Raw genomic sequence first — 20,050 nt, 5'->3', positions numbered from 1 at the left:
GTTCCGGACCACTTTAACCCCTGATCGGCTCCCATTACATCACGCCCATGGTCTTCTCATTTAGCAGCCCCCTTTCCAATAATTAATGTGTTCACCACTACTCCTGTACCGAGATTTTGTACAAATAGCTATAGTCGCTGACCAATATAGCTACAACTAACAATCAACAAATAAGAAAAAGTCAAAGGGTCACATGCTGGATTGGCAAACCCTATTACTGTACCAGGCAATGTCGCTATATGGCAGTACATCTGTCCTAGGCTGTCAGGAATCAGGATGTGTTCCTAGTAATACTAATTTAAAAATCTGCTTGTTTCCTTCATGTGAAGCCAACACCGCCAGGATATTGGCACCACCATCTTACCTGAGATCAGCTGACCACTATCCTAGACCTGATTTCGTGCATATGACTCCAGTAACCTAGCAACCAGGGCACCCTATATATGTTTCTCCCTGTCCTCTACTTATTGTCAGAACACATTTAACTGTAGTTCTCTTACGTCCTAGAGGATACTGGGGTCCATTTAGTACCATGGGGTATGGACGGGTCCACTACGAGCCATGGGCACTTTAAGAATTTGATAGTGTGAGCTTGCTCCACCCTCTATGCCTCTCCTACCAGATTCAGTTTAGAAAATGTGCCCGGAGGAGCCGGTCACACTGAAGGAAGCTTCTGTAGAGTTTTCTGCATCTTTTTCTAAGTTTGTTATTTTCAGGCAGGTCTGGTTGGCACCAGCCTGCCTGCATCATGGGACTTAGGGGGGGGGGGGGGGGGGGGGCGGCCCAACTTCTTGAAGGGTTAATGGTCCTGTTCCCCGCTGACAGGAGACTGAGCTCCTGAGGGAACTATTCGCAAGCCCCACCATGGCGAGCGTACATTCCCGCAGCACACTGCCACCCCTAACAGAGCCAGAAGAATGAAGAGTGGTGAGTACTGAGCCAGCGTCCCTGTTAGCGGGGCGCTGGCCATTATGGCTGCATGAGGGTACGGAGATGCATGGCTTTTAAATGGGACGGAATGCGTCTCCAGACACAGTACACAACTGCATCTCAGTACACTGTACACAGTACCCAAACTATCAAACAAAGCCTTTAAATGGTTCTGCTCCATTTTAAGCACAAAAGTTGCCTCAGCCAGTATAAATAAAGCAGAAAGACCGCTTGCCATTGAAGGGGCGGGGCTTCACTATGAGAGGATCCAGCAGCTCAACAGCGCCATTTTCCCTCTGCAGTGGACACAGACACTGACTGACAGGGATGCGCAGCTCCTCCGGTGTGACTCCAAATTACCTCAGCAGGGGGGTCATAGCAGGGGTCATAGCAGGGGGGAGCGACTATTAGGGTACTGGTCCCCTATCACGATACTTAGTCTGCGATCTAGCTAAGCTTGGCATTAGCAGTAAGGGCGCAGTGGGGGCTGGCTCCAAACAACTCTGTGTCTCCCTGAAGGGCTCTTTGTGGGTTACTTGTGCTTAACCTTTGTGTGTGTGTGTGTGTGTGTGTGTGTGTGTGTGTGTGTGTGTGTGTGTGTGTGTGTGTGTGTGTGTGTGTGTGTTGTGTGTGTGTGTGTGTGTGTGTTGTCACATTTACATTATGTCAGGCAAAGAGTGTGTTTCTTGTACAGCAGAGTGTTCCTCTTCACCAGGGGGCTCACTACTGGGTACTCAGGGTTCACAGAATAGCGGGGCTGAACTGGAGTGGGTTAATTCTCTTAAAGCACAGGTTCTCAAACTCGGTCCTCAGGACCCCACATGGTTCATGTTTTGCTGGTCACCTGTAGATTTTAACATTGTGACAGTTGGTGATACATAATGCAGATGCTGGGTGACATGGAAAACGTGAACCGTGTGGGGTCCTGAGGACCAAGTTTGAGAACCACTGTCTTAAAGGAATGATCTCCATTCTTTTCTACAAAATTGTCCCGCAATGACAAAGAGACACAATACTGAAGACAGACTGTGAATAAGTTTATGAACAGAGACTCAGTAGCCAAAACAGCGTCTCAATCCCCTCCCATTTGTCCGCAAAAGCGATCTCTGGCCCTTGCAGTCTGACTCTGACGCTGAAAGGTCAAACATGGAGGAGGGAGAGGTGGACTCAGAGGGGAAGGGATACAGCTCTGTCACAGGGAATAGAGGTTTCTTACAGAGGCTATCAGAGATGTTCTGCATATTCCTGATAAGGTGTCAGAGGAGTGTGAGGAATCTTATTTTAATGTAAAAAAGAAGTCCTCAGTTACTTTTCCTGTATCAAAGGAATTGAATATCCTGTTTGAAGAACCATGGGTTAATCCTAATAAGAAGTTTCAGATCCCTAAAAGGTTCCTCTCATCTTTATCTTTTCCCCTGGAGGATAGGAAAAAATGGGAAAATCCACCGATAGTGGACGCATCAGTCTCTAGACTATCACGTAAAATTGTATTGCCTGTACCTGGTGCAGCCTCCCTGAAAGACATGACTGATCGTAAAATTGAGACTACACTCAAATCATTGTACACAGCTGCTGGGGTGGCTCAAAGACCCACTATTGCATGTGCGTGGATCACTAAAGCCATTGCTAAATGGTCAGGTAACCTATTTGAGGGGTTAGATTCCTTATCTAGGCGGGATGTTGTCTTACTCCTGCAGGACTCTGCAAACTTTATGGTGGAAGCCATAAAGGAAATAGGCATGCTTAACACATGCACCACTGCTATGGCAGTGTCTGCACGCAGGGGCTTGTGGCTACGCCAGTGGACTGCGGACGATGACTCCAGGAAAGGTGTGGAAGGCCTACCATTCACAGGAGAGGCCTTGTTTGGAGATGAATTAGACAAATGGATCTCCACAGCTACTGTGTGGGTAAGTCTACGTATCTTCCTTCCGTAGCCCCCCCCCCTCCCCCTAACAAGAAGACTTATTCAGCTTCTAAGTTACAGTCCTTTTGGAAGGCCAAGTTCAAGGGCAAATCCAGAGGTGCTTCTACGTCCTCCAGCGGCACAAAAGGTAAACCACGCAAACCAGCAACAGCAGACTCTGCTTCCTCAAAGACTTCAGCATGACGGTGGACCGCAATGCATGGAAGGCTGTCAGGTGGGAGCCCGACTACAATTCTTCAGTAAGATCTGGTCAAATTCATGCCAGGATCCCTGGGTCATAGATCTTAGTTTCCAGGGCTACAGACTGGAGTTCCAAAAGATCCCACCTCACAGATTCTTAAAATCAGGCTTGCCAAATTCATAAGAGACAAGTATAACGTTACAGCATGACATCCAAAAACTGGTACAGACTCAGGCCATTGTTCCAGTTCCACCTCATCTACTAAACAAGGGGTACTATTCCAACTTGTTCATAGTACCGAAGCTGGACGGTTCGGTAAGACCAATTCTGAACCTCAAGTCTTTGAACCCGTACTTACGAGTGTTCAAATTCAAGATGGAGTCTCTGAGAGCGGTGATCTCAGGTCTGGAGGAGGGGGAATTCCTAGTGTCTCTGGATATCAAGGATGCATACCTTCACATTCCGATCTGGCCGCCTCAGCAGGATTATCTCCGGTTTGCACTGCAGGACTGACACTACCAGTTCCAGGCCCTGCCATTTGGTCTCTCCACGGCACTGAGGGTGTTCACCAAGGTGATGGCAGAGATAATGTTTCTACTCCGCAAGCAGGGAGTGAACATAATTCTGTACCTGGACGATCTCCTGATAAAAGCGCCATCCAGGGAAAGGTTGCTGGACAGCATTGCTCTCTCAACCAAACTCTTTCAGGATCATGGGTGGATTCTGAACCTTCCGAAATCTCACCTAGAGCCAACACAGAGGCTTCAATTCCTGGGAATGATACTGGACACGGAGTTACAAAAGGTGTTCCTTCGGTTGGAAAAGGCATTGATAATCCATTCGATGGTGGCCTCTTACGAGGCACTTCAATATGGAAGGTTTCACGTAAGACCCTTCCAGCTCGATCTGTTGGACAAATGGTCCGGATCGCATCTTTGCATGCACCAGAGGATCCGTATGTCGCCAAAGGCCAGGATCACCCTTCTGTGGTGGCTACAGTCTTCTCACCTCGTCGCAGGACGGAGGTTCGGAATTCAGAACTGGATTCTGTTAACCACAGACGCAAGCCTCAGAGTCACTCAGGGGGTGCAGTTTCAGGGAATATGGTGAAGTCAGGAAGTCATCCTTCTAATCAACATTCTGGAACTCAGGGCCATATACAACGCCCTTCTGCAGGCCTCACATCTTCTTCAAGATCAGGCAATTCAGGTCCAGTCGGACAATGTGACGGCAGTAACGTACTTAAACCGACAGGACGGAATGAAAAGCAGAGCAGCAATGTCAGAGGTATCAAGAATTCTCCTCTGGGCAGAAAGAAACGCTGTGGCATTGTCAGTGGTCTTCATTCCAGGAGTAGACAACTGGGAAGCAGACTTCCTCAGCAGACACGACCTTCACCCGGAAGTGTTCAGGTGCTTGACAAGTCGATGGGGATATCCAGAGATCGACATGATGGCCTCTCGTCTCCACAAGAAGCTCAGGCAGTATTGTTCCAGGTTGAGAGACCCACAGGCGGTGGCGATAGACGCCCTGACAACTCCATGGGTCTATCAGATGGTATACGTGTTTCCTCCACTTCATCTGATCCCAAGAATTCTAAAACAAATAAAAAGGGAAAAGGTTCAAGCAATACTCATTGCTCTGGACTGGCCAAGAAGGGCCTGGTACGCGGACCTTCTGGAGATGTTCCTCGAAGATCCGTGGCCTCTACCTCTTCGCGAGGATATTCTGCAATAGGGCCCGTTCTTCTATAAGGACTTACCACAGCTACGTTTCATGGCATGGAAGTCAAACAGCTGATTCTAGCCAGGAAAGGGATCCCTAACAAGGTTATCACGACTATGATCCAAGCCAGGAAGGGGGTAACGTCTAAGCATTACCATCGTATTTGGAAGAAATACGTCTCTTGGTGTGAGAGCAGAAATTATTCTGCGGTGGAATTTCATATGGAATATTTCCTGCTTTTTCTGCAGGCAGGCATGGATGTGGGCCTGCGTCTGGGCTCCATAAAAGTCCAGATTTGTCCATTTTCTTTCAGAAACAATTGGCTTCTCTCCCTAAGGTCCAGACGTTCTTGAAAGGTGTTCTGCACATTCAACCTCCGTTTGTGCCTCCCACGGCACCTTAGGATCTCAACGTGGTGCTGCAGTTCCTCCAATTGGATTGTTTTGAACCATAACAGGAGAAGACCATCACACTGTTGGCCTTGGCTTCAGCAAGACATGTGTCGGAGCTGGGGGCTTTGTCTCACAAAAGTCCCTATTTCATTTTCCATGAGGTTGGAGCTGAACTCAGAACTTGTCAGCAATTTCTTCCTAAAGTGGTGTCCGCATTTCACATCAACCAACCTATTGTGGTTCCGGTTGTCACCGACACCTCAGCTATTTCAAAGTCCTTGGATGATGGCTTTGAAGGTGTATGTGAAAAGAACAGCTCAATACAGAAAGACAGACTTGCTGTTTGTTCTTTATGATCCCAATAAGATTGGGTGTCCTGCTTCAAAGCAGACAATTGCACGCTGGATCAGACTTACTATCTAGCATGCTTACTCCACGGCAAGTTTGCCCTGTCCTAAATCTGTACAGGCCCCCTCTACTAGGTCGGTGGGTTCTTCCTGGTTGGCTGTCCGGGGTGTCTCGGCTTTACAGCTCTGTCGAGCAGCTACTTGGTCATGTTCAAACACGTTTGCTAAGTTCTACAAGTTAGATACTTTGGCTTCTGATGACCTTCAGTTTGGTCAATCAGTTCTGCAGGAACCTCAGCACTCTCCCACCCGTAGAGGATACTGGGCACCCACCCAATGCTTCGTTCTTCCTGCACTGTTATTTGGTTAAGTAATGTTGGTTCAGCCGTTGCTGTTCCTGTTCCAAGTTTGGTTAGCTTGGCTTTCCTCTTGTTGTGTGTGCTGGTTTGGAAACTCACCACTATCCTTATTTATTCTTCTCTTGAAGTATGTCCGTCTCCTCGGGCACAGTTTCCTAGACTGAGTGTGGTAGGAGGGGCATAGAGAGAGGAGCCAGCCCACACTATCAAATGCTTAAAGTGACCATGGCTCCTAGTGGACCCGTCTATACCCCATGGTACTAAATGAACCCAGTATCCTCTATGGACTAGGAGAAAAGGATTTACCGGTAGGTAATTAAAATCCTATTTTTGATTGCTACTTTCCAATCTGCAGTTTCAAAAGTTTATCTCCACAGTTCAGTGTGCACCATCTACTGCACAAATTCTCAAAGCATTAGTCATTACTGCTAATTACTATCAACAGTCTCCTTTGTGTTCCTGAGACACTCAAAGCACTAGTCACTCATCACCACTAAGCACTCTCACAGTTTCCAGTATATTACTTTTATTCCTCAAGCATATGGCAGAAATGAGTGCTCTCTCCAATCTCCTGTGTGCTCCTGTTAAAATCCAAATGCTAGTTATTACTACTGCGTATTCTCACAGATTCCAGTGTGTTCCTGTTGTGCTCCTAGGGGGGTCATTCTGACCTGATCACACGCTGCAGTTTATCGCAATGGTGCGATCTAGTCAGAACTGCGTACACCGGTGCCACAGTGCGCCGATGCATGCCAGACAGCCGAAGGCCGTTGGGCAGCTACGATCACCTCTCCCTGATTGACAGGCAGAGGTGGTCGCTGGGCGGGGGGATGCAGAACGGCGGCGTTTGGCCGCCGTTCGTGGGCGCGGTCCGGCCAACGCAGGTGTGGCCGGACAGAACTGGGGGCGGGTCACAGCGGCTGCGTGACGTCTCACGCAGCCGCTGCGGCCAGTGGCAGCGGCGATCAACTCCTGGCCAGCTGCAGGAGCTGCGCTGGCCGGGAGTTACTCCACGAATACAAAAGCATCGCCAATGTGCGATGCTTTTGTATTTGTGCAGGGGGGCCGGACTGACATGCGTGGCGGACTAGCCCTGTGCTGGGCATCTCCCCGCATGTCAGGGAAGATGAACGTAGCTGTGCTAAATTTAGCACAGCTACGATCAACTGAGAATGACCCCCCTAGTACCAGTCATTACAACGCCTCTACACAGTCTTCAGTTTCTACTGGTAATCAGTGACTATTGTGCCCTCTCATATCTTTACCTGTTTTGACAGTATCAATAAACAAATTTTAATTTAATCTATGTGGGGAGATTTTATTAAACCTCCTAGTTTTCAAAATACTGTACTTCCTTCAGCCTTATTCGGAACTGGGGTCCTGCTTCAAGTCCAAATAAATCACAGATTATGACACCAAGTCATAAAATGACAGAAGCACTCCAAAATCACAGGAAAACAATTACAGTCAAAAAAAGCACTAAAGACAAGTCAAAGATGGACCATATGGTGCAAAACTGCAAATGGTGCAGCTGAACCAGGTTCCACAAAGAGAGGCTCCCGCAATAAATGAAAAAATTACATACAAACAATAATAAAATAGTAATGATAGAGGTTAATGATATACATGGTAATACAACAAAATTAGAACACTAATAATACGTATACAAGCAGATGTGTTATGTAAGATTAGCTTTGAAGATCTGATCAAAGACTTTGCTATTAGAAAAAGTAGGCGAAAACTTTCAAATATAAATAAGTGAAAGTATACAAAATAAACATTATTTTCCAACTTACTGTATGTTTTATTTCATTTTAAATAATATAATGTAACTTTATGGTTTATTATTGTTTATATTTTGAACTATCTCTATATGGGGGCCCGAAAATCTTTAAGCGCTTAGGTCCTCTAAAGATCTTAATCTGGTCCTGCTAAAGCACCTGGGGTAGCTGCTGGAGACTCACCTATGGGGTTGATTAAAATTAATTTGATCCCTTGTGCTTAGACAGATTAAACAATATACAGCAGATATAACCTGTCTCATGGAAACCCACTTAGTGGGTAGTAAGATACTGTCCCTTAAAAAGCTGGACTTTTTACTCTATGCATACCATGGTATCACAAGGGGTGTCGGTTCTTATTAAGAAAATGGTTCCTTTCTTCCTTGACTGTGTACAAACGGATCCCTGGGGTAGGTATGTCTTTTTAAATTGTAAAATTAATTCTATCCTTTTACTTCTGCTAGCTGTCTATGTGCCGCCTCCTTATTCCCATGATTTACTCAAAAAAGTTGCTGGTTTTATAGCTTTATTGCCAGGTGTTCCCACCATATGCTTGGATGATTTTAACAATGTTCTAAATCCAGCGGTGTGTAGGCTGTCTGCAGTATCTTCTAACTCACAAATGGGACTATCATGGTTTGCGGATACTGTCTCTGAGTTGGACCTGATTGATTCTTGGAGACTGAAGTACCCCTCTTTGAGACAGTACTCGTGTTTTTCACATTCCCACTCCTCCTTCTCCCGAATAGACATGGCCCTCCTCTCAAAAGAACTAGTGCCCAGAGTTCACGATATTAGATATGAGACGAGAGGCATCTCAGGTCATTCTCCTGTATCGCTCCATATAGATTTAAATTGTCAACGGGGTCAGGCAGTTTGGAAATGTAATCCCTTCTGGTTGACGCTTATGGGGGATGGGTCTGATTTAGAGGCTGCATGGTTGGAATTTTTTGAAAAAGAGACGACTGCTATATCTTTGTTATGGGATGCATTCAAGGCTTTCCTGAGAGGGACTTTGACTAAAAGGGTGGCTAGTCTGAAATCCTTTTTTAAGAATAAGGAAACTAACTTAGATGCCTGGGTTGTTGCCTCTGAACTGGCCTATTTGAGGGATAGATTAGATGGCTCCAAATTGGATTGGTTGTCAGCTCAGAAAGACTGGAAAGACTTTTTGATGGAGAAAACTCAGCATAGGCTTCTTTTTTATTCGCATGCCATCTATGCTACAGGGGACAGGCCGGATACTTATTTGGCTAATCTTGCATGGGGTGATAGCTCATTTAGTATGGTTTTGGAATTTATAGGGTCAGAAAGTAACTAGTTTAGATCAGACCCCTCAAATTGTAGCAGAATTTGTAACTTATATATAATTCCAAATTGGATTGTATCCCACTGGAATTGACTAATTATATACACAATATACAATTGCCCTGTATGTCTAATGATGCTTGCAATCCTCTTGAAGCTCCTTTAACATCTGACAAGATTGAAACTGTGATTAAGGCATCTCCTGGTGCTAAAACTTCGGGTCTGGATGGTATTCCATCGGAAATGTGTAAGAAGCATCTGGCTTTCTTTGTACTCCAGTTACTTCATTGATTTTACTTAATTTATGAACAGAATACACTCCCTCCTTCTATGGCGGAGGCGTTAGTTATTGTAATCCCTAAACCAGACAAAGACCGTAGGTATATTGAATCATATCACCCTATCTCTCTCTTACCTACTGATATTAACATTTTGGCCAAAATTCTACGACTAGACTGAATCATGTTATAACACAAATCATCCACCTTGATCAAACAGGTTTTATGCCTGGCAAATCCACGTCCATGAATTTAAGACATTTATTCACTCACTTTCAGGTTTCCCAAGGGGGAGGCCAGCTCTTCCATTATACTTTCCTTGGATGCCGCAAAGGCCTTTGATTCGGTGGAGTGGGCCTTCTTATGGGAAACTATGAGCAGGCTTGGCATAGGTCTGAATTTCATAAAATATGTTAAGTTATTGTTTTCTTTGCCCCTAGCCAGAGTTTCGGCGAATGGCTATGTCCTCCAACCCTTTCTGCTATCTAGGGGAATAAGACAGGGATGCCCCTTTTCTCCCACTTTGTTTGCAATTGCTATTGTGCCGCTGGCGTCCTTGTTATGGGCAAGACATGATATCTTGGGAATTAAGTTGGGAGCAAGGGAAGATAGAATAGCATTGTATGCAGACAATGTACTATTATTCATTGACAATTATGTCACTTCTTTGCCTAGAATCCTGGATAAGATTAATACTTTTGGACGCTATTCTGGGCTTAAAATCAATTGGGACAAGTCCTGCATTAATCCTCTCAAAGGTTAAATCCCGTAGACTTCTGTAATTTCTCTTCCACTCTGTCATGACTGTGGTTATTGTGAACACGGTGTTAGTGAAGTCTGTGCGGGCGACTGGAGGACTATGTGTATATTAGGCTAGTCTGTAGGAATCAGTGAGAAGAAGGAGCAATCCCTGACCGGGGATCGAACCCGGGCCTCGGCAGAGGGAGCCGTATCCTGACCACTGGATCACCAGGGACTTGGTGTTGATAGCAGGATGGTGAATGTATTGGTGGATTTGAACTGGATATAATGTCACAGGAGTAGGTGCTTGTGTACTCAAGGTGACCTTGAAATAGGCTCTCTGGAGTTGCGCAGAACTGGGCTAGTTACTGGTGAGTTTGAGAACCGGACTGGTTACTGGTGAGACTGGAACTGGGCTTGTTACCAGTGAGACTGGGAACCGGGCTATGTACCGGTATACTGGAACGCAACTGTAATCTGGGCTGGTACCGGATATAGCTGGAAACGCACCTGTAAGTAGAACAATGACTGTGACTTTAAGACAAGGCTGAAGAACACTGCGGTTGTGGCTTTAAGACGAGACTGAAGAATACTGCGGCTGTGGCCTAAAGACGAGACTGGAGAATACTGCAGCTGTTACTTTAAGATGAGACTATAGAATACTGCAACTGTGGCTTTAAGATGAGACTGAAGAATACTGCGGCTGTGATTTTAAGATGAGACTGGAGAAATACTGCAGCTGTGATTTTAAGATGAGACTATAGAATACTGCAACTGTAGCTTTAAGATGAGACTAGAGAATACTGCAGCTGTGGCTTTAAGATGAGACTTTTAAATACTGCAGCTGTGGTTACAAGATGAGACTGAAGAATACTGCAGCGGTGGCTTTAAGATGAGACTGTAGAATAATGGATATCAATGGTAACACAACTGTAATCCAGACTGGGTAGCAAAAGAGCAGAGTTTTACAGGAACCGAAGTACAAGTGTTACCTTTAGGGATCTCAGCTTCAAAACTCATACAGAGCTGTGTGTGACACAAGGAACTAGCAGAGTCTCCAACCCAAGTCTCCTGACTTATACTTCCTGGTCCTTGGTGATTAGTGAGCAGTGTCAGGTGATTCAGAGAGTCTCAGGCTGGCACAGGATTGGACAGCTCTGGGTCAGGTGAACAGTCACTGTCATGTGAGTACTCTAGACTAGGCTCTGAAGTGGAGTGAGGCCTAGCAGGCCGAAAGAACACTGAAGCCTGAATTTCTGCAAACGAACAGGGGATACTGGCTTTTAGGCCTAAACTTCAGATTGCTGAATTCAGATTCACACAGAAGATTAATCACCACAGGTGGAGCTCGTTAACTCTTACCCTCCAGGCCGAGAACTCAGGACTCAGGAAACTCATGGTATTGGCAAGCTGTTTATCCCAGTGAGCAGAAAGATGCAGGATCCAGGACAGAGATGGCAGAGGTAAGTCACCAATTATGAGAACTACAGTCAGGATCGTAACAGTACCCCCCTCTTCAAGGGTGGACTCCGAACACCCATCTTGAAACCTAGAGGAACTTGATGAATAACTTGTACACAAAGATTCAGAAAAGCGGAAACCAGAGGGTCTAAAAACAAAACTTAAGATGGATTCTTTAGAAGTCTTCCTGATCTTCATCTTCTGAACAGGTAGACCATCCATCATTGACTACACTGGAATTTCCTTCATCTGAAAGGACTGAGGAATAAACTGTAGAAGGTTCCTTTCCTGGATTTGTAGTACGAGAAGATTGTGCTTTTGAAGCTAGCATTCCACTGAGACTTAAATTAAATCTTGTTCTATAACGAGGACTTTTCATACAGAGACCTGTAGAGCTTTTTGATAATTCTGGAACCTCTTCATGCATGAAAGCATAACAGAAAAGAACAGGACCTCCCAGTAAAAGAGTAGCATCATGAACTGGATCAAAGTCAGAGTCTGAGTCCAAGTGTAATGGAAGATACCAGTCTTCTTTGGGAGTTACTACATCAGTTTTGTAAGCTGCATTAATAAGTTTAGACACAAGGAACTTGTAGTGGAAACAATGGAAATATAACCAACTCTTAAATCAACAGGCTGTTGTCTTTGTACTGTTTTCCAATTCTTGGCATTCCTGATGAAGTTCCTAATGTATTGGTTCATCAAGGCATTATCTTGCTCAGAAAACAATGGGTCAGAAAACAGAGCATTGGCTGTATGTTCTGAAGACTGAGTGGAGGATGAAATTGGGCTTGAGAAAACAGATGCCATTGAAACAACATTAGACTGAGGTTTACATTCAGACATTAGGTCAATAGCCTTGGTATTTTTCTTGACTATAAATGCTACAGCAGAATTATCCCGACATCGATGAGAAAATATCATTTGTGAAGTTGCCTCACTGGAGTCCTCAAATGAGACTGAGACGTCACTTGAAATCTCATTCTGGATGGAGATGCTAGTAATTTTCCCTGAAGCTGCGACACTCGCATCTGCGACTGAGCCAAATGACTCTGGTGACTGGATTGAGGAAGCAACATCAGTATCCCTCTCAGCAACATTAGCCTGAAGTCCTTTACTGAGACTAAATTACAAAAGTTCTTTACTCGGACCAATGCTTGGAATCGGTTTGAGCCTAGATGAGCTTAAACTGACTGAAACTGGAGAAATCTTTGGCTGGACGAGTAGGACCGGATTGCTCCATGGATACTTGAATTGGCTGGAACCAAAGGAGACTGACCAGGCTGGTCCTGGAGTATGGCTGGACCGTCTGGAACCGGGATGGACAGACCAGGCTGGACGTGTAGAATTGCTGCTGGAACTGGGACGGACTGAACCGGACATATGGATGGGACCAGATTGAGTCTGGATGAACTTGAACTGGCTGAGACCGGAGGAGACTGAACCGGACATATGGACGGGACCAGATTGAGTCCGGACGAACTTGTACCGACTGGGACCGGAAGAATCCCTGGACCTATGGACGGAACAAGATTGAGACCAGAGAAATTAGAATCAGTTGGGACCGAAGGAGGCAGATGATTTCATCTGGAACTGGAGTGAGTAGAATCCAAGTGTTTATATGGCCTATCCTGGACCTGCACCTTGCTGTATGCCAACAGGGTGGTGCACTCTGAGGATGTCAAACAGGAGTTAATAACTGCATCTGTAGCACAAAAATTTCCATCTGGGAACTTGGCTCTGGATACTTCCCTTGGGGCTGAAACTTTTGTGACCCCTCCTGGGGTTGACGAATCAGACACCTCTCTCAGGGTTGTTATTTCCAGCACCCCTCCTGGGGATGACAGATCAGATACTCATTTTTGAGATGAAGACTCATATGCCCCTACTAGAGGTTGAACATTGGATACCCCTCCTTGGGCTGCACACTCGGATCCCCCTCCTTGGGCTGAAGACGTGGACGCCCCTCCTTGGGCTGAAGACGCAGATGCCCCTCCTTGGGCTGAAGACGCGGATGCCCCTCCTTGGGCTGAAGACACGGACACCCCTCCTTGGGCTGAAGACACGGACGCCCCTCCTTGGGCTGAAGACACGGACGCCCCTCCTTGGGCTGAAGACACGGACGCCCCTCCTTGGGCTGAAGACATGGATGCCCCTCCTTGGGCTGAAGACACGGACGCCCCTCCTTGGGCTGAAGACACGGACGCCCCTCCTTGGGCTGAAGACACGGACTCCTCTGTGACTTTAAATGACTTGAACATTCTTTTCTGGACACCCAATTTGGGATAGGGTATTTTAGTCACAGGACCACAGTCATAAATTTGAGTCTCTTTTAGAGTAGCCTTCGTGACACCCCGTCAGCTGTAGCAGGATCGGCTACTGTAGATGACTTGTAGACATGAGCGCTAGAATACTGAGATTTGTCACCATTTCCTGGCTTGCAAAGAATGCAATCCTTAACAAAATGACCAGAATTTCCACAGTAAAGACAGAGGTGTAGCTCCTTACGCCGCTGACATTCAGCTTCAGAGAGTTTAGGCCATGGATAGCTCTGATGAACAACTTTTTCTTGCACAGGGGAAGAGACTTTAGACACTGGATGGAACAAAACAGGATCAACAATGATGGGGGTATTCCTGAGGAGTTCAGGCATCACAGAAAGAATACTGGTCAAAAGTTCTTGTAACTGTATTAACATCTGGTAGAGAATCCACAGTTGGTCAGGAGTCTTGAGTACAGAGAGTCCGAGAATCTCTGGAGAACGAGTTCCGCTGCAGACACTGTGCCAAGTGATGCTGAGTCAACTCCAATCCCTCCAAGCATCCTGCAATATTGCTTAGGAGGTCTCGCATCAGATAAACACTTTTGGCCGGGTCCATGCGGCCAATTCCTACTGTCATGACTGTGGTTTTTGTGAACCTGGTGTTATTGAAGTCTATATTAGGCTAGTCTGTAGGAATCAGTGAGAAGAAGGAGCAATCCCTGACCGGGGATCGAACCCGGGCCTCGGCAGAGGGAGCCATATCCTGACCACTGGATCACCAGGGACTTGGTGTTGATAGCAGGATGGTGAATGTATTGGTGAGATTGAACTGGATATACTGTCACAGGAGTAGGTGCTTGTGTGACCATGAAATAGGTTCTCTGGAGTTGCGCAGAACTGGGCTGGTTACTGGTGAGAATGGAACTGGGCTTGTTACCACTGAGACTGGGAACCGGGCTGTGTACCGGTATACTGGAACGCAACTGTAATCCGGGCTGGTACCGGATATAGCTGGAAACGCACCTGTAAGTAGAACAATGACTGTGACTTTAAGACAAGGCTGAAGAACACTGCGGTTGTGGCTTTAAGACGAGACTGAAGAATACTGCGGCTGTGGCCTAAAGACGAGACTGGGGAATACTGCAGCTGTGACTTTAAGATGAGACTATAGAATACTGCAGCTGTGGCTTTAAGATGAGACTGGAGAATACTGCGGCTGTGACTTTAAGATGAGACTGGAGAAATACTGCAGCTGTGACTTTAAGATGAGACTATAGAATACTGCAACTGTAGCTTTAAGACGAGACTGGAGAATACTGCAGCTGTGGCTTTAAGATGAGACTTTTAAATACTGCAGCTGTGGTTTTAAGATGAGACTGAAGAATACTGCAGCTGTGGCTTTAAGATGAGACTGTAGAATACTGCAGCAGTGGCTTTAAGATGAGACTGTAGAATAATGGATATCAATGGTAACACAACTATAATCCAGACTGGGTAGCAAAAGAGCAGAGTTTTACAGGAACCGAAGTACAAGTGTTACCTTTAGGGATCTCAGCTTCAAAACTCATACAGAGCTGTGTGTGACACAAGGAACTGGCAGAGTCTCCAACCTGAGTCTCCTGACTTATACTTCCTGGTCCTTGGTGATTGGTGAGCAGTGTCAGGTGATTCAGAGCAGGGCCGTCTTTTCATATGGGCTCAATGGGCTCTTGCCCAAGGGCCCCAGGAGTATAAGAGCCCTAGGCTGATAGCTGAAGGTTCCCTCTTTCCAGGGGTACCAGAGTTTTGAATATCGGCCCTAGGGAACCAGAGATATCCGACTTCAAAGCAATGGTCCCCTTCCAAGCCTGTTAATTGCTCTTCCCAGCCAGATATCTCGGGCTCTGTATGACCTAGAGTGTTTCTAAGAGTACATTTCAAAAGCTGGGACTCTCCACTTTCGGTGGACACTAGCAGCTTGTCTCTACTATGCCGAGAACCAGAGATATCAGCCTTCAAGCAGCTGGTCTCTGCTCAAGCTACACACGTCTAATATGCAGTTTTATATATTTGTTGGTGGATTGCTCTGGCTCCTGAACTCTGATACCCAAGTCCCCAGTTCCTCCTGACAGGTGAAACACTCTAATTTTTTACCCATTCAACACTAAGAAATCTTTTTTCAGGAACTTGAGATATCTGCATTCAAGCAAGCTGCTCTCTCACCAGAAAATGATGGAAATTAAGCCCACTCCACTATCGACCCCTCCCTTATGTATTAAACACCCCATACCACCCTGGAAGTCATGCACCGGGCGGGGCCCCCTTCATTCAGCCCAATGCCACCTGCTACAGTTTAGTGTTCTCCCTCCCACCCCATCTGTGCAGTAAAGGAGTAATTAGCAGAAATTACTGCTCCAGGTCCTACTTGCTGAGCGGAAGATAGAACACCTCCTACTGCCCGCGGGACATCAAAGCTGTCGCTGATAGCACCCCCACCCATGGAGGATGGGTTTGGGCCCCAGTGTATTGCTGTGCCCAGGGGCCCACACTGCTGTTAAGACGGCCCTGATTCAGAGAGTCTTAGGCTGGCACAGGATTGGACAGCTCTGGGTCAGGTGAACAGTCACTGTCATGTGAGTACTCTAGACTAGGCTCTGAAGTGGAGTGAGGCCTAGCAGGCCGAAAGAACACTGAAGCCTGAACTTCTGCAAACGAACAGAGGATGCTGGCTGTTAGGCCTAAACTTCAGATTGCTGAATTCAGATTCACACAGAAGATTAATCACCACAGGTGGAGCTCGTTAACTCTTACCTTCCAGGCAGAGAACTCAGGACTCAGGAAACTCATGGTATTTGCAAGCTGTTTATCCCAGTGAGCAGAAAGATGCAGGATCCAGGACAGAGATGGCAGAGGTAAGTCACCAATTATGAGAACTACAGTCAGGATCGTGACACGCTCAAGTGGGTAGACTCTTTTAAGTATTTGGGTATATGGGTGTCAAATGATTCTCATAATTATGCCTCTCTTAATATTACACTGCAGATAGCCTATCTTCACTCCAAAGTTAAGATCTGGGGGAAATTGCCCTTTACTGTCACATGCAGGGTCAACTTGGTTAAAATGGTCTACCAGCCCAAACTACTTTATGTTCTCCAGCAATCTCCTGTGTATATCAGTCTGAAAATATTTAAACAAATAGACAGTTTGCTCTCATCCTTGATATGGGCTAACCAAAGAGCGCGTATAAAACTTGACACTTTATCTAGACCCAAATTGTAAGGAAGCTTGGCCCTTCCTTTTTTACATTTTTATTATTATGCAGCTCAACTAGCGCATATCTGGGACTGGGTTAATGATCCCGATATTCTATCTCTGTACTCACAAATGATATTGCAGGAATATCCAGGTGGCATGTCCCTTCAATTGCTTCTTTGAGGTAATACCCAAATGTCTAAAATCCCTTTAATAAAACAAGCTATTCTTATTTGGAAGCTGGTACACTCTATTTTACAAGGTCAGGGTGTAGACCCGGATACCCCATTAGATAACACATTTGGCTCATTACAAACTAGGGAAGTGTGGGGGAGGTGGGGTATAACATCTCTGAGACAGTTATATATTGGTGATGTATTTAAATCGTTCCAAAAACTCCAGCAAGACTACTATATACCCTCCTCCTATTTCTATCATTATCTGCAACTGAGGCTTGCGATTAATGCTCAATTTTCTGAAGCTCCTCTCGTAATTACCGACTTTCTAGTCAAGTCTTTGTTGCAGAACCGTGGGAATAGTCATTTGGTATCTGGTATTTATATGACTATACTCCAAACTCACCATTCGGGCCCAATGGCATCTCTTAGAAGTAAATGAGAGTCAGATTTGGGACCACTTAAAGACGAGACATGGTAATGTGCGTTAAGCTCTCCTCGTTTCTCTACTACTGCCCTCAAATACCAGCAAATTCAATTGTTTATAGTTGACAGAGCATATATGACACTGGTGAGGCTGTTTTGTTTTGGTGGTACCCATTCCATGAAGTGTCCTAAATGTGGGAATTTAGATGCCAATTTTTGGCACTTAAATTGGGCATGCCCTCTGGTAGCGACATTTTGGAGTGGTGTCATTAATGTCTTAGTGATAACTGGTATCCCATCATCTGTTTTTACTCCTGCGGTATGTGTTCTGTTGGCTGTTGAGGAGGAGATTCTGCACGCTCCTAGTAGACGCTATACAATTAATTTATGTGATTTAGCTAAGGTATGTATTGCCAGACTATAGCTTGCCAATGCAGCCCCTGTACTACAGTCTTGGATAACACTAGTTAATGGGACGGTGGCTCATGAGAAATTTGTATACTGTATCTAGCCAGGAAGGCAATAAATAAGTATCATGGTATATGGGGTAAATGGCTTGAGTCTCATTACTCGACTAGTTGACAAGACTGATTTGTGACACCGTACGTCAAATACTAATTTTATTTGCAATACTGGAATATGTGATAACCTACTCCTCATTGGCGATTCTCTTATTACCTGGGAGTAGCTAGTAGCCCATAGCCAGCCACTCACTCACTCACTCACTCAATTACTCGCATATGTTTATTTTGTATCTGTGTATTTGTGATTGCTATTCTTGTGCACTTTGCATTTTTGTATGCTTTGATACTTTTTGCCTATCCTGTCTTTTATAGTCAGGTTAATGTTATCAATATTGCATGGTACCCAAAATATGTAATTTGGTACATCATCTTGCCAAGACAAGAAAGGCAGCCACAGCCCAGGGATGTGCCTAGTGCAGTGGTTCTCAAACTGTGTGCCGTAACACCCAGGGGTACCTTGGGACTCTTGCAAGGGTGCCTCAGGTTGGTGATAGAGAACCAATTAAAATTATTTATGGTCAATATAATAGGCAAAACCAAGGCTGGTGGCTGCCAGTCATATTATATGTGGACAAACAGAAGCGAATCTTGTCCCTCATCACATAATTAAACCTAAGGATGACATATAAATACAATTGACTTAATTTAATATATTTGTTTTAAATTTCCCAATAAGAAACTTTGGCCTTGAAGTGCCATTAAAAAAATTCTGATACTCTAGGGCGCCGTGATTTAAAAAAGTTTGAGAACCACTGGCCTAGTGATTTCAAAATAATAGAGCTGCAGATAAAAAGAAGAATAATTAGAACAAACTTTTTTTTTTTTTTGCTGGCGTTTGAGCAACAAAAGAAATTAGATGTGTAGAAGATGGTTTAAGAAGCTATATATTCCATCCATGCAAAATTCATTTCATTATTACTAATTTTTTTTAAATGCCTTTGTCTTTGTGGGTTTTTTTTTGTAATTTGTAGCACCATGTATTGTTGTACTTGAGCATTTCACCTTACAGTTTAGTTTGTGACAATTAAATCTAACACCAGAACATTTTGAACTTTTATAGCCTTTCTGCAAATTTGCTGAACCAGTTTGCGGCCAGAACGGGGAAACATACAGTAGTGTATGCAGTGCATATTCCAATCGTGTTGCTGTGGATTATTATGGACAATGTCAGGATGTTGGGATATTCTCTGACCATAGTTTTTCTACTGAGTGCTCATCCATTCAATGTCCTCCAAAGCCTAAAGTTGGCTGTACACCAGTTACACCTCCTGGTGAGCATTATTATTATTTATTATTATTATTATTATTATTTTATTTTTATTTATTTTTAAAGTCTGTTTATTAAGCAACATTAAACAGTGCAGAAGTATACAAATCCAGAAATGCATAACGCAGAAATATACAAAAAGTATCATAATATCATGTATTATGGAGGTCATTCCGAGTCGTTCGCTCGGAAAATTTCTTCGCATCGCAGCGTTTTTCCGCTTAGTGCGCATGCGCAATGTCCGCACTGCGACTGCGCCAAGTAAATTTGCTATGAAGTTTGGATTTTTACTCACGGCTTTTTCTTCGCTCAGGCGATCGTAGTGTGATTGACAGGAAATGGGTGTTACTGGGCCGTTTTATGGGCGTGTGGGAAAAAACGCTACCGTTTCCGGAAAAAACGCGGGAGTGGCTGGAGAAACGGAGGAGTGTCTGGGCGAACGCTGGGTGTGTTTGTGACGTCAAACCAGGAACGATAAGCACTGAACTGATCGCAGATGCCGAGTAAGTCTGAAGCTACTCTGAAACTGCTACGAGATGTGTAATCGCAATATTGCGAATCTTTCGTTCGCAATTTTAAGAAGCTAAGATTCACTCCCAGTAGGCGGCGGCTTAGCGTGTGCAATACTGCTAAAATCGCCTTGCGAGCGAATAACTCGGAATGAGGGCCTATATTCTCACAGTTATTATTATTATTATTATCCTTTATTTATATGGCGCCACAAGGGTTCCGC

The 20,050-nt window shown here is 45.0% G+C and overlaps 1 protein-coding gene across 1 annotated transcript in view; it reads left to right on the top strand.

Moving 5' to 3' along the window:
* RECK (reversion inducing cysteine rich protein with kazal motifs) overlaps positions 1 to 20,050 on the top strand; it is a 424,990-nt gene that overhangs the window by 367,785 nt on the left and 37,155 nt on the right. Inside the window, exon 18 of the mRNA XM_063922771.1 lies at positions 19,111 to 19,321. Within this exon, the coding sequence (XP_063778841.1) occupies positions 19,111 to 19,321 (211 nt within the window). The remainder of the gene's footprint in view (positions 1 to 19,110; positions 19,322 to 20,050) is intronic.

Source organism: Pseudophryne corroboree, chromosome 5, assembly GCF_028390025.1.
Source record: "Pseudophryne corroboree isolate aPseCor3 chromosome 5, aPseCor3.hap2, whole genome shotgun sequence".
In the NCBI taxonomy this organism is placed as follows: domain Eukaryota; kingdom Metazoa; phylum Chordata; class Amphibia; order Anura; family Myobatrachidae; genus Pseudophryne; species Pseudophryne corroboree.
Note: the sequence above shows the minus strand (reverse complement) of the source record. Positions and strands in the feature narration are given on the sequence as shown.